This window comes from Paroedura picta, chromosome 9 (genome assembly GCF_049243985.1).
Source record: "Paroedura picta isolate Pp20150507F chromosome 9, Ppicta_v3.0, whole genome shotgun sequence".
Lineage (NCBI taxonomy): Eukaryota > Metazoa > Chordata > Lepidosauria > Squamata > Gekkonidae > Paroedura > Paroedura picta.
In genome coordinates this window covers 37112265-37128142 of record NC_135377.1, presented here as the reverse complement: position 1 = coordinate 37128142, position 15878 = coordinate 37112265, and the positions used below count along the sequence as shown (strand labels likewise).

The following is a 15878-nucleotide window of genomic DNA, read 5'->3' as shown; positions in this document are numbered from 1 at the left end:
GACTTTTCCCCCATGGCCTCCAGAGGTGCCCTGGGAGTCTGCCACGGTTCCCAATGCGGAATGCCGATCCCCTTGCCTACTCTTCAGAAGGTGAAGTTGGGTCAGCAAAAAGACCCCCCTGTTGGGGAATTTTAGTTAGAGGGGGGGGGGTATTTGTGAGAACTGTAAATGTTTTTAACTTTTAACTTTATATCTTGTTATTGTTTAATTTATTCCCTGCCTGGGAGGGAAGGGAGTTAAGCCCTGGGCTCACCAGTCCGTGGGGTTGTGGGGAAGGCTGCAGCTCCTGCCAGTGCTCCCCCTTCCTCAAGAACCGTGGCGGGGGGAGGAAGGAGGTGAGGCCCCGCCAGTGCCCTCCATGCCCCAAGAAGGTGTGCTGCAGCCTCTCTAGCCCTCTGCTGGCCTGCCTGGGGCAAGGGAAGAGAAGGCTAGTGCCCGTTGTATTTTAAATTACAACAGGCTATTTTAATAGTTGCTTTATAATGCTGCAGGCCACGTTATTTCTGAATAACCATGCATAAGTTCAAATCAAACAGCGTAATCAAGCATTTTCAGAAAAGACTAGGTTTTGTGTGAACTGGTTCTTAGAAAATTGTTTGGTTATACTGAAAAACTGATGTTTGTTCAATATACTGTTCTCCTTCTTCCATGCCACACCCCCAAACTGAGGCACTAGAGTTTTAGATCTTTTCCACAGCTTCTGAGTGGCTGTGGGAAAAGTAAGTTGGGTAAAGGGAACTTTGGCCAGTTTTTTTTTTTAATGCCTTGGACCTCATATGTGCAATCACTGATGTGTCAAGAAATTGAATGTATAAGACATTTGAGAGTAAGATGGCAAAAACTGATCATGAATCCCCATGCCTTTGGAGCAAGGGCTATGATGTATCAAAGTGTCCAATACCTAACCAATTCATATGGAGACTCAAGTGCTAGCTGCCATTAATGTATTGGATTTGTCCAGGCATGCACAAGTATTTCAGATAGGAAGCAAATTGCATTTTCAGTTCTACATTCAGGTTCAAAGAATAATGCTAAAAAAGAAGAGCAGCCTGATATGTCACAAATGGGGGGGGGGGGGAGCTGTATCAATCTAATTAATATACAGCTTTGTTCAGTGTAGCTACTATTCTGAGAAATAAAAGGTTTTGATTTTTACATGTTTAGGATTGAATAGTGAGAAGAGAAATGCAATATAATCTTATATATTTTTTGATCTGATTTATCATGACATTCTGGATTGAACATTTGTAGCCTGCAAGGGGTGGGGTGGGGGGGTGGACCTCTTAAAAACATTTTTCAAAATATTTTAATATTTGTTTTTGTAAATCATTGTTTTTAATTCATTTTAATGAATTTAAAACATAAAATGTTGTAATATGCATAGCTGTGTCTTGTTCTCATATATATAATTGTTTTCCATTTACCACTATAACATAGACAAAGTATAAATGCACTGAAGTTCTTACAATTTGAAAGAACAATGGGACAAAAACCCACAGCAGGTAGACTACTATTAAGCCTACTCCCAGTGACTATACTGTCACATTCTAGTTGCATAATAATTCTAAAAGACAAAGGCTTAATCCTGCTTAATAGAGTCTTACTTATAAAAACTGCACCAATGTGCATCTTCTACATTTATTGACCGTACAAATGTTTCTTTTCTTTCTTCCTTCATTTGCACCTTCTACATCTATTGACTATAAAACTTTTTCTTTTCTTCCTTCCTTCTAGGCCTTACAGCTGCAGCATCTCTTGTGTCTTTGGCATGGGCTTTGGCTTCATACCAAAAGGCTCTTCGTGATTCCCGTGATGACAAGAAACCTATCAGTTACATGGCTGTAATCATCCAGTTTTGCTGGCACTTCTTCACCATTGCAGCCAGAGTGATTACTTTTGCTCTCTTTGCTTCTGTTTTCCAACTGTACTTTGGGATCTTTATCGTCCTCCATTGGTGTATCATGACATTTTGGATTGTCCATTGTGAGACGGAATTCTGCATCACTAAATGGGAAGAGATTGTCTTTGATATGGTTGTTGGGATAATCTATATCTTTAGTTGGTTCAACGTCAAGGAGGGAAGGACACGCTGTAGACTTTTCATTTACTATTTTGTGATCCTTTTGGAAAATACTGCCTTGAGTGCTCTTTGGTACCTCTACAAGGCTCCTCTGATTTCTGATGCATTTGCCATCCCAGCCCTATGTGTAGTATTCAGCAGCTTTTTAACAGGCATTGTTTTTATGCTGATGTACTATGCCTTCTTTCATCCAAATGGACCAAGGTTTGGGCAGTCACCAAGCTGTGCTTGTGAAGACTCTGTTGCTGCCTTTACACTTCCTCCAGAAGTGGCATCAAGTACATTAAGGTCTATTTCTAATAACAGAAGTGTCACAAGTGATCGGGATCAGAAATTTACAGAGAGAGATGGGTGTGTACCTGTGTTTCAGGTGAGACCTACTGCCCCTTCTACGCCTTCATCCAGACCGCCAAGGATTGAAGAATCTGTCATTAAAATTGATCTTTTCAGGAACAGGTATCCAGCATGGGAGAGACATGTCTTGGACAGGAGCCTAAGAAAGGCCATTTTAGCTTTTGAATGTTCTCCTACTCCTCCACGGCTACAGTATAAAGATGATGCCCTTATACAGGAGCGCTTGGAATATGAGACAACACTATAAACAATTTTGGAAAAATAACAGCAGTGCTGTGATACAAATCCAAATAAAATGGTAATAGTAAAGCCGTGGCAATAACTTGACTGCATTCAGCAACAGAACAGCAAGCTCTACTAGTGTCCTTAGGTTGACTATCATCATGATTATCATTTGATCCACTGTTTGCAGTCTATCTGCGATATACTTATAAAGCAGCAGTAGTCAATAGCCTCAAAGAATTAGTTATTTTGACTGATAATCTAATGACTTCTAATTGCTTTCAAAGTGCACTGCACAGTACTTAAAACAGGAAGGTTGAATGAGTGATATCAACATACCAATTAGTGCAATTTTTTTATTTTCAAGAGGTTCAATTATTGATGTTTGCATAGTCATTTACAAAAAGAACAGTTTGGAGGGGAATTACTTGTCAAAATAGCTTATTTTGTTAAAGGCAATGTTACTGTTATGTGAACTCTTGCTTATATAAAAGAAATCATGAAGGTATAGTCCTCTCATTTTGGTAAATCATCTAGTATGGGTAAATCATAAAATATTTGCAAAAAAAGGTTTTGTTATTGAAAATAGACATTAAGGGTTTTTTTCCAAATCCTAATTAAGTTCAAAGTGAAAAAATTATGAGTATTAGAATCAAAAGAGCTGTTCATTTTTAAACAGAAAATATTGTAAGTACAATTTCAGGGTTTTAGGTGTTTTCTATAGAAATTCTATGCAGAATTACCCCACCCCACCCCCACAGCATATCACAAGAACTAGAAGCTCTAGCATTTTAAATTAAATGATAATCATGATTAAATTTTCAATTACAAAAATAGCAACAAGGCGAGTGTGGGTTCCATATTCAAAATCTTTCAAGGACCATGTTCAGAATGGTATCAGGAGATGAATAGCCTTGTGATCTATATATTTTTCAGGACCTGGGATGCATGGCTCTGTGTGTGAATGTATAGAGAAGATGTGATAATAGACCACAATATGTCATACCCTTCTAGTGCCAAACATTGTGTAATTGCAGCATTGTTGTTGGAGGGACAGAGACTGGGTGATGCAAGTCCTAAAGAAGCAAGAAGCTGGGAAGAACAACTGTACTTTCCATCTTTACAGACAATACTGTCTTGTCCTGCTGAAGACAAAAATCAGCCACTTGTCTGTAAATACCTAAGGTAAACTTACAGTGAAACCAAAGTGTGTGCAGGATTTTCTTGAATGGGCCACACTCTGTTCCTATGGCTATAAAAATGTAGGTGTACAAGTTTGTTTTTGCTTGCAAACATCTGGGCAAGAAATAAATCCCCTGGTCAAGCTAATTGTATCTTTCCTTATGTTAAAAGTATCCCTTGATGGTGCTTTCAGTTGCATTAATGGTGCAAATCAAAATTTGATAGTCTTTTTTTTAGGAAAAATACCTGGTGCAAACTGGAATAACTCATGGATTATGTCAATATTTTTATAAAGCCAAAACACAGTATACAAAGGTGTTACTTTTATAGACAGTAAATCTTTTCTCACATGTCATTCTCTTTTTATAACTTAGAGGTAAAGAATTGGTCCACAAAATATATTATCTGCTCACTGTAAATTGATAAAACCATAGAATCTTGGTACCATATTTATTTATTTTGCAATATAATGCCATATGAAAGCCTCCATGGGTACTTTTAGAATATTCTGAGAACAGTGAAATTTTTGAGTGTTTCAAATATAACGCAATGCATATACTAGATTCAATGATGGAAAATTTATCTTGCAAGAAATAATAGGGAAGTAATATAAAGTCTTAGAGTGTATTCAGATAATTAAATTAAATTATTACTGGTTTAGTAAAAATATTAGAGGCACAATACCTGCTGGTTAAGAAGCATGCCACCCATGTGGCTGATAAAACACATGTTCAAATAACTGGCTTCTGGCAGCAAGCTACAATCTTGCTACATAAATGATCTGTCAGACTATTTAAACAATAATGTCCAAATAATTACTTTATGGTGGTTTAACCGTGTCATTCACCAGCATAATGCCTATCTCAATCCACCCCTACTAATTACAACTGTTTACCAGTCATTAAGTTGTACAGCAGCCGAAGTAAGAAAATACATGGAGCATCATGTGACTTGCCAGGTAATCAATTTGTTCCATGAAAGAAACATTCCATTTAGAAGGCTAGATCACGTGGATATCTAACACTGAAGCAACACTGAGCCAAAAGTGTCCTGAACCTCTTGAAATCAAAGTACTGGTTACTGGTCTATGTCCAAGACTTTGCTAGCACATAGCTGCTTTATGATATGGCATGTTGAGCTGATACCAGCAGCATCTCACTAGCAATGGTTCTTATCCAGCATAAAATTTCTGCTTGCACTATAGCTCTCATGCAAGTGGAAAAGTAAGAAAAAGACCACAATAGCCATTTGCGCACAGTGAAACTCATACCCTTTGCTTGCATTTTTGTTTGCATATTGCAAAACGAATCCTGGCTTCTGAGAAGGGAAATTTAGCAGCTTCTTCATTCTCAAAATGGCACGATTGTTGCATAAGATCTTGTGAGTGTATATCATTGTGCATATCAGTAAACTTGAATGGAATTGGGAGATGCTACACAAAATCTTATGCAATAAAATCAGAGTCCAGTAGCACCTTTAAGACCAACAAAGATTTACTCAAGGTGCGAGCTTTTGAGTGCAAGTACTCTTCCTCAGACTAAGAACTCCATACATGACAGTGGCAATCAGTCCTGGGCCTATTCTGCACACAATAGATAATGCACTTTCAATGCACTTTAGAAGTAGATTTTCCTGTTCTGCACAGGAAAATCCAGCTGCCAAAGCACATTGAAAGTGCAATATCCTTTGTATGCAGGAGAGTGGTGAGGCAGAGAGATGACACAACTAGCCAGCTGTGTGATCTGAATGGATCCTGGATCTTATGCAGTTCCTAAATAGGCTGGTTTCATTTTGGGGGGAGGGTTGGGGGGAAGGGGGATTGTTTTTGTGCATTGCTTGATCCAACCCCCTGACTGGTCTGGAAGCAAATTTATATTCTGCCTATGCTAGGCAGAATAAAGGAAATTGTTAAAGAACAGAAGTGGTTGCGGTTTTGATATGTTAATCTTCATCCTCAAGCATATTAAGCTTAGGCCTGCGAACTGTACCACTTCAGACTGCAAGCGATGTTTATATGACTGAATGTCTCTCTACTAAGAAAACAAACAAAACATCTTCACTTATAAAGCTAGACGTCCGAAGCAAGAGAGCTAGATTTCTGTGTTTGGGAATCTTTCATTGGAGACTATTTCACCGTGTGAACATTCTTCTGCATTCTGAAATGGGAAAGCCCAAATACACCTGAAATCATCGTTGTAAAAACTAGATATATTAAAATGTTTTTAATACAATCATTGATTACATTTCATATGTTCTGAACAATATTAACGTGGAAATTGTTTTATTGATTGAATGTTTATCTCTTGTTTTACCAAGTCCTGAAAATAAATTATCATTATGTAAGTGAGAACTTTGAAATGGAATATATAGTAAATACAGCACTCACAAAACAGCTCTTGATTAGGTTTTCTGTGGTACAGTGTGTGGATTCTCCAAGGAGCTCAGGGGGTCAAACATTATCCCTTCCCTCCATTTTGTTTCTTTACACAAACCTTGTGGAAGTTTCTTCTGAGAGAGTGCCAGTTTTAATATCACCAGATCTGCTTTCACACACACTAAATAATGCCCTTCCAATCTACTTTCAATGCATTTTGCAATTTTTCTGCGTGAAATGGCAAAATCCACTTGCAAACAGTTGCTGAAGTGGATTGAAACATCATTATTTAGTAGGTGTGAATGGGTTCCAGTGAGAAAGAGATTTGAGCCTAAATTTCCCTGATGCTAGTCAAAACCATCATATGTTAGCTGCTGTGAAATATAGTATCCATATTGTTACTGATCAATATTCTTGAAATTTTAGTCAAGATAAACTTAAGCAGCCAGCACAGAAGGGGGGAAAATCATATCAACATACCATGATGCCTATGTCTTAACATATACAAAACAGTTCAATTTTCTTGCCTATTAGGCCCATGCTTCAAATCAATAAACTTTAAAATACTGGGGTGTATACAACTATCTGGGGACTTTGCTAAGTGGGACTTTCCCACTTCCCCTTCCCATAGCAGCTCAATAAGCGCCCTAATTTTTTTCCCCTGTGGGTTATCAAACTCTCAGGGACAGAACTAGGTTAAAGTGCTGAGTTTAAAATGGGGGTGGAGGATCAATGGAAATCACAGTGCTCTCTTCCAAAGACTTGTGTCAATAAGTCTTAAGTGCATGATTAGATACAACTCTTTAGTACTTTGTAACTTACATTAATTTTAGTGAGTTTCCAAAACATCCACTGTTATTAACTAGCTCTGAGAGTGACTGTAGTCCAGGGGAGGATTGATAAAAGGACAAGTGACAGCCTGAGCAATGTAGGTAAAATACAAATGAAATACAAATAATTTCATTTCATTTTAATTGCATGGAGATTTTTGTGTTCCATTGATATTCATGTTTCCTAGACAAAAAGTAGTTATAGAAAATATTAGTTACAGAACTTCATCGAGATTTAGGATTTTCAGAATTTCAAGGATGACTTGTTTTTCAAAGTGTTGCCAATGTCCAAGAGTTTCAGGATTGCATTGTATTAACTCTTACATCTTTGTAAATTGATTCAGGTGAGTAGATGTGTTGATCTGAAGCAGCAGAACAGTTTGAATCCAGTAGCACATTTTAGTCCCTTTCATATTTTTAGTTTTGATCATCTCTTTCCTGCATTCCACACACATTAGATAATGCACTTTCAATGCACTTTGGAAGCAGATTTTCCCGTTTCACACAGTAAAACCGAACTGCAAAACAACATTGAAAATGCATTATTCAGCCTATGTGGAATGAGCCCAATTGTCTGGGGTATGTATTTCATCTAAACTGGAGCTGTTGTGAGTTTTATAAACACCCTAAAGATATTTGATTATTTTTAGCTTTGCTTGTATAAGATACATATATATGCATTAATCTCCTTATGCCTTCAAATTCTCCATTACATGGAATACCATGTCAGGCATATATGAGCATTTTCAAAACTTTGAAAAGTATATACACAGTTTACTGTGCTAATAAATACATACTGAGGTCCTAAATACCATCCATACTTCATTCTCAGTTTTTCACATGGAAATTTGAGTATGATTCATTCATTACAGTTGTGCTATATGTTATCACAGAGACAAACCAAATTTTAACCGTGAGAAAGGCCAGTCTCCAGTGGCATCACCAGAGTTGCTGAGCACTCAGAACCCCATAGCTGCAGAGACCAGAATACGGGGAAGGCAAATTGGGAGACCCAATGGGTGTGAGCCTCTGTTTGGTTCCCCCCAGTGGGTATAATCTGCCACTGGCTGGTCGAGGAGGCAAGAGGCCTCTTTAAAAGGGCAGCCCCGCCCCTGAACAGCACACACAGGAACACTACACGCAAGCTGTGCCCATGCCACCTGCCCTCTCTGCTTTCTCCTTGACAGCCCCACCCTCCGATTTGGCAACCTGCAGCCTAGTGGTAAGGGTGTGGCTATGATTTCCATTATGAACACATCTTTTGACATGCCTCTTGTTCCTTAACTATTGTTTCAAGATAGTTAACAATCCTTGACTAGATCTATGTATTTCCCCAGCCTAATTCACCAGTTTAGGTTGTGTGTTCTTAATCCCAAGTGCAATAGATCTTAATCACAGATCTCTTGTGTCATATCAAATGTAGACATTACTGTCTTGGTGGTTTTCAATGAAATCATTCCCAAATTATAAAAGGCTTATATTTACACTTATATTTAAGTACTCAGGTTTTCAGGGAAAGAGAAATGCAAAGCTATTCACATTTCAGAAACACACAGTGAAAAAAAAAATGTTCGTTTGATACTGCATTCCATTCAGCAGACTGTATTAAAAGATAAGGAGCCACTGCAGATTCTTTAGGGCTTGTCTGCTCAGCCAGTTTCTCCCCATTCCATGCAGAGCCAAGCAGAGACAATTGCTCTGCAACTTGATAGGTTTCTCCCATAGACTTTCATCACAGCATGGGCATTGCTTCATCCTGAAAGGCGATATTTACCTTTTCATCTATTTTGTATATGAAATTCCTTGTTCAATTTCCTTGGAAATACAAACCTGGCTGTTCTGTCTCTTTCAGCTATTGTGCAACAATCTGTGAAGTTCTGACCATCTTGCTCTTTTCCCTAAAACATGCTCCTGGAATTTTTTTTAAGCCATAAAAGCTGCTGGAGTTTATGTCCATTTTCCATAAGTCTGTTTTTCCTTAGAACTGTGGTCTAGCATCCTGGGGACAACATATCTACTACTATTAGGTTTATTTAAAACACATATATCACATTTTCCTCATTTCTACCTATGGTGGTTAATCTGCAGCTGTTGGTACATGTACTCTGAAAGTTTGTTCTTCAGTCTTCTTCCAAAGATGTTAAGGTCCAATATGTAGGATTATCTCATATTATCAAATGCCCAGAAAAAACAACAACATGACTTTCATAACTGAGCAAGAATTTGAGCCAGGTTTTCTGTAGCCTGTTCCTTTAATCTAGGCATTACTCAATATTGAATTTCCTTCTGAAACTGAAAAATAGGCTACGGTAAATTATTCATGATTTATTGTCTCTAATGAACATAAAAGTTGTTCTCTATATCAAAATATTTATAAATAGCATAATTACAGAAGAAAACACAGTGTGTTTATTGGATGAGGAAAGGTAGCATTTATCAAATACGCATATTTGAGCTCAAAGATGGACATCTGATTTGTTTTTTTCATAATTTTGTGATTAAGTTTGTTCAGTGGTCTCATCAGTTTATGAGATCAGTTTATAAGATGAAATTGCAACAAAAACATAACCATCAGCCCTGTTAAATTGAAGTGTTCACTTTCAAGCAGCTATATAATGCCATATGTCATTTAATCCATTAAATTGGGACTCCCTGGATAGTATACCTTCCTGGAAGAGTTTGATAGCTGCTTTTCCCCTACACTCAGCTCCATTGTTTCTGTATTTTGCTTCAGTTTTGCCATAAACAGATCTCTAAGAGGGTGAATGGAGGAAAGAAAAAGCATAGCATTTAACGCCCTATTTTAAATCAGAGAATTAACAACAGGAAACCACAATGACTTGTCTGTCTTGGCTACACCACACTGCAAATCCTTTCTGAACACATTCATGTATTTTCTCCATCTTTCTGTCCTTATGGTTCCACAGCAGTACAGTATTTTGGTAGATATTATTTTACCCTAATTTTAGCAAATTAAACTCACCAAAACACTCCAGCAAAACTGGATTATGGATTCAGTTGCCCATTTCAATATGAAATCAACTTGGAAAGAACTGTCTATAGTGGAGAAAAGACACGTAGTGGTGAGAGGGCATTCCCCTCTCCTCAATGTAGCTTGTTCAAAGGAAATTCCTGGCACACTGTTACCTCTACATAGACTATTAAGGATGCTGTAGATCAGGGGTAGTCAACCTGTGGTCCTCCAGATGTCCATGGACTACAATTCCCATGAGCCCCTGCCAGCAAACGCTGGCATGGGCTCATGGGACTTGTAGTCCATGTACATCTGGAGGACCACAGGTTGACTACAACTGCTATAGTGAGCCATTTTTATTCTCATATTAAAGACATAATATCAGTGCAAATATAATGTTGTGATAAAATATAAAAAGGCCTGTGAAAACTTGCATATATGGAAACACATCAGTATCTGCAAATCAAATACAAATGTTTATCAGCACAAGAGGGAATACTGAGACAGAACCATTCAAACAAATGAGACTACATGCACGCAATTGATCACATCTAGCAATAAACATGATCCAGCAGCAGAAGAAGAGTAAATCCACTAATTTTAACTTGAACCAGTGGACATTAAAAGCATCTAATTCTGGCTGGATCATTCTCATTTTTAGGTAGACGGTATAAAGGCACAGACTTAAATTGCTGAACAAATAAATTCCAAATAATCTTTGAAAATATGACTTTTCTTTTGCTTCCCTAGCTATTTTGAAAAACTGCATTTTTTACATTGAACTACCTCAGCTGCCTTTCATTTTTCCCAAGCATATTAGAACATGCACTTTGTATTTATCAGGGTTTCTTTCTTTTTCCAGCTTGGAAAACAAAACCTGTTTCAAAGCCATGCTAATTAATTTTCAAGATATGCTGAAAAGCCTAAAGTTGCTGACCACTGCAGAGCACCCAGGTCCTGATCCAGCTAGGGTTCTGCATGCATCAACACAGGCTTCCATGCGTGTATCCTGTCTTTTACTGTGAAGTATACTGGCAAATGGGAGCTATTTGTGCATTTCCAGGGGGTATCTAAAGGCTGGTGTATGTGGTTTCTATCATCTGATAAGATGGTTAGTAATGATGCCACCAGTTGCTTTTTCAGTGATAGGCAGGATAAATTCAGTGCTCCTGAACAAAGGAACAATGTGGCCAGAGCTGACCACAGCTTGATGGGGGGGGGGGGGAATACGCGTGCAGCTAGGTGCATGCGTAGCTGGATCGGATTATGTGCAGTCTAAATATCCAGGAACAAGCACCACATAAGCTTCTTTATATGCTTGATTTGCCTTAAAACATCTGCACTCCTTCCTACTCATTTTTTTTCATTTTTGTCTATTCTGTATCAGATGTATAGCTATATAAAATGTTTTTAAAATAAAAAAGATACTATTAGCAGCAGACTAGCAAATGGAATAGAGTGGACCAATAATTCTTCGCTCCTGTTGTAAACTGTTGCTTTATAAACTGATTGTGCTAATTAACCGTTACTGTGCTTTTACTCAATAGTTGCCATTGTCAGAAATGAGTTCTGAGAGATCACCTTTGTGTTTATGGAAAAGTGTAGATAATTCCCTCAGTACAAGCACAGTGACTTGAGCTGAATGATATTCACGACGGTACTTGTGCTCTGACTTGTAAACATTGTACATATGTATTTGGTATTTTGTTTGAAATGAAGACACAAAATAGTTAAGAAGAGAGATCATCCCTGTAAATAGATATAATCAGAGTCCATGTATACAACCATTCCTTTAGAGTCCCAATGGTGAAGAGTGTCTTTATTGGATAGAGACTGCTTTCTTTTCATGGCAGTGGTTACATGTGCTATAGTAAAGAACACAGTGTGTGAAGTATTTAGTGTACTACAGTACCATAGTTCTTTTGGTCTGTTCAGTAAGTTACAATTTGTGATGAAATGAAGTTGAAAGTAGTGCTTCATACTAACAAATTTCTTTGGTTACAACTTGATTTTTTCTTGTAAACCTTTAAAGAAAAACTTGAAAATTTTATATATTTGGATTTTGTAGATTTTTTTTATTTTATTGCAACACAAAGTACCAAATCATTAAATAAAGTACACTGTGGTCATTTTAATGATGCTGTGGAGTCTTTTTATTTTTATTTTTTCTATTTAGGAGAAGAGAAGAAGGGAAGTTGTTTTTTTAAACCCTGCTTTTAACTTCGCAAAGAAGTCTCAAAACAGCTTACAATTGCCTTCCCTTTCTCTCCCAACAACAGACAACCTGTGAGATAGGTGAGGCTGAGAGAGCTCTGAGAGAAACTGCTCTGTGAGGTCTGTGACTAGCTCAAGGTCACCTAGCTGGCTGTATGTGAAGGAATGAGTAATCAAATTCGGCTGGCCATATTAGAAGCTCTTAATTAATTAGAAGCTCTACATTGTTTCAATGCATTATATAGTATTACAATAAGATTTTGAAGATTTGGTTTAATCCATGAGTCTGTGAGAACCATTTATAGAATTTTGTTGAAAACAGTTCCCTACAGAGTTATAACAGTCTCAAACAAACCAATATCTTTCCTAAAACTGGAATAAGTATTGCCTACATTAACTGGCAACAGCTCTCTACTAACTTTCATAATACATGATACCTCAGATTAGGGATGGACATGAACCTTAAAAAGGCAGTTCATTTTGAGATTCACAGTGAAAAAATGTGGTTTAAATTGTTCTGAGCCGTGTAAACCAAACAGTTGAGTGGTGAGAAGTTCCTAGCTATTTTTCATGAAGAACAAAATGCAGGGGTAAAGCCTACACAGCGGATCATGGACCACCACAAACTGCCCCCCCTCCTTATTTCAGTTGGTCAGTTCATTAACCTTGGCCAATTTGAAATTAGCCAAAATTCGTAATTAACTTTGGTTTGTCAGCCAGTTTGCGCCCATCACTACCTAAAAACTTTTAGCTGGGTATGCAACTTAACATGGTCACAGAGAGAGAGGTTAAATGCTGTTACAGACACTACAGAGCCCAAGACTAAGAGACCTTCTGTGTAATGTTGGTGAGTGGCAGCAATAGGCTGAGTTGCTAACTGGAAAACCTGAGTGTGTTACCAACCTTTGTGGATAATGCTCAATCAGAAAGAAGGCACACCCATAGTCAACCAGGACAAATTCCAGGAGCTTATTAAAACAATGCAACAAATAAAATTCAGGCAAATTAAATGGCATACCAATATTATTAATCACACACCTAATAGTTATGTTACAATGAACAGCCAATGGGGAATTCTGTATCCATGTCTCCTACCCTTCCAATTAATAAACTAACATAATCTGACCTAAATTGTCAGCTTCACTAAGGGTCAGTTCTCCACTGTGACCATGATGGGTCATGTTGATCAGAAACTTGCTTGGATGCTCTAAGCTTAATGCACAAGTGTCTAGGGCCCAATTTAGATCAGGACGCAAAGAAGTTCCCCTCCTCTGTGGAGGCTAGGATTTTAAATTATGTGTGAAGTTCAACAAGTATGGCCCTGACAGACTGAACCTATGTGGTTTTAAATCTGTGTGGTGGAATGAACTACAGCCTAATTCAGAGGTCCCTAACCATTTTTTTTAAGCCTGCAGGCACATTTAGATTTCTGACACCGAGTGGTAGCTAGAACCGCAACATGGCAATTGCAGGAAGTGGGGCCAGTAACAAAATGGCTGTCCTAAGAGACAAAGCCAACTACAAAATGTCAGTGTGTCAAGCTCTACATAACTCTCATAGTACATCTTCAACATTTTAGGCAGGGTGTCTTTTTATTTATTTTTATTTTTAATATATTTTGTTATATTTATAAACCGCCACACCCAGCACAGAATATACTCTAATACAGTGGTCCGCAAACTTTTCCAGGCTGCGGCCGGCGGCGGCAGAGAGGACGATCACCCGGCCATGCATGCCATGCATCCGCGGCACTCCCGTGCATGTGTGCGCATGCATGGCCGGGTTGCACATGCACATTTGTGCCATGCGTGCCTGCAAATGCGCACGCACAGCATGCGGGGGAGTGCCGCATATGTGCGTTTGCGGCTGCGCATGGCACAGACACGCTTGTGCGACCCAGCTGTGCATGCGCACATGCGTGGGAGTGCCGCACATGCGTGTTTGCCGGCGTGAAATTCCACAAACACGCATGCGCGACCTGGCCATGCATACAGTGGCCGTGGCCTGGTGGTTGGGGACCACCGCTCTAATATCTATTAACAGTTTTGAAACACATTTTTACATGTAAAATAATGGGGGGAAATTATACATCCCATGGCTTTGCTAACCATGTCTCTTTCTCCTCCCCAGCATGGACCATAAATAAGCTAACCCTAACCCTATGAGGACAAAATGGCATAGTTTGGTCGCTGTCATATTATTCGAAATCATATTCCTTATCACTTGTAATCCATCTTTGTGTGGAATATTGGTATATAGAGATTCCACATTCATGATGGCTAAAATAGTATTCTCTGAAAGGTTGTTTATAGATTGTATTTTCCTCAAACATCTGTGGTGTTGCGAACATAACTAGGAGTGTCAATGGCATGGGACCTTAGAATAGAGACTATATAGCCAGATATCCCAATAGTAATAGTGCCTAGGCCAGAGACAATAAAGAAGTCCTGTGACACCTTAGAGACTAACAGGAGCTTTAGGGTGTTATTGTTATTGTTATTTGACTTTTAGACCCCCACTCCTGGAATGCTCGTGGCGGGTTACATTCAATAAAAATCCCAATAAAATACTCCTAAGAATACAACAATATCCTGACAGAACCCAACATCCAAGACATATGCGGCGACATAACACAACTAAAATACTCCCCCAAAACCAACTACAAAAGTAGTTCCTGCTAAAGTAGGAAGTCAAAATGAAGCCAAAAGATAACCGGGATAACAGGCAAGTTTGGCCTTGGAGTACAAAATGGAGCGGGGCACAGGCTGGTAGAATTTTGTCAAGAGAATACAATGGTCACAGCAAACAGTCTTTTCCAACAACCCAAGAGAGGACTCTATACATGGACAACACCAGACGGTCAACACAGAAATCAGATTGGCTATGTGCTCTGCAGCCAAAGAGGGAGAAGTTCTATACAGTCAGTAAACACAAGACCAGGAGGCAATTGTGGGTCCGACCATCAGCTTCTTGTTGCAAAATTTAGGCTCAAATTGAAGAAAGTAGGGAAAAGCACTAGGCCACAGGTAAGAACTAAATGATATCCTTAACAAATATACAGTAGAGGTGACAAATAGATTTAAGGAATTAGATCTGATAGACAGAGTGCCTGAAGAACTATGGACAGAGGTTTGAAACATTGTACAAGAGGTAGCAACTAAAACAGAGTTCCCAAAGAAATCCCAAAGAAAAAGAAATGCAAGAAAGCAAAATGGTTGTCTAAGGAAGTTTTACAAATAGCTGAGGAGAGAAGGAAAGTGAAAGGCAAGGGAGAAAGATACTCCCAATTGAATACAGAATTTCAGAGAATAGGTAGAAGAATAGCTCCTGGGGAGGAAAGCTATGGCAAATCTAGACAGCATCCTAAAAAGCAGAGACATCACCCTGCCAACAAAAGTGCTTGTAGTCAAGGCTATGGTCTTCCCAGTTGCAATGTATGGCTGTGAAAGTTGGACCATAAGGAAGGCCGAACGTCAAAGAATTGAGGCTTTTGAACTCTGGTGCTGAAGAAGACTCTTGTGAGTCCCTTGGATTGCAAGGCGAACAGACCAGTCAATCCTAGAGGAGATCAGCCCTGACTGCTCCTTAGAAGGCCAGATACTGAAGATGAAACTTATATACTTTGGCCACCTCATGAGAAGGAAGGAC

General features: G+C 38.7%; 1 protein-coding gene across 1 annotated transcript in view; it reads left to right on the top strand.

The window, feature by feature from the left end:
* Positions 1 to 12151, top strand: part of XKR4 (XK related 4) — a 135708-nt gene extending 123557 nt beyond the window's left edge. The window contains exon 3 of the mRNA XM_077352405.1: positions 1735 to 12151. Within this exon, the coding sequence (XP_077208520.1) occupies positions 1735 to 2681 (947 nt within the window). The 3' untranslated portion in view covers positions 2682 to 12151. The remainder of the gene's footprint in view (positions 1 to 1734) is intronic.
* The last annotated feature ends 3727 nt before the right edge of the window (positions 12152 to 15878 follow it).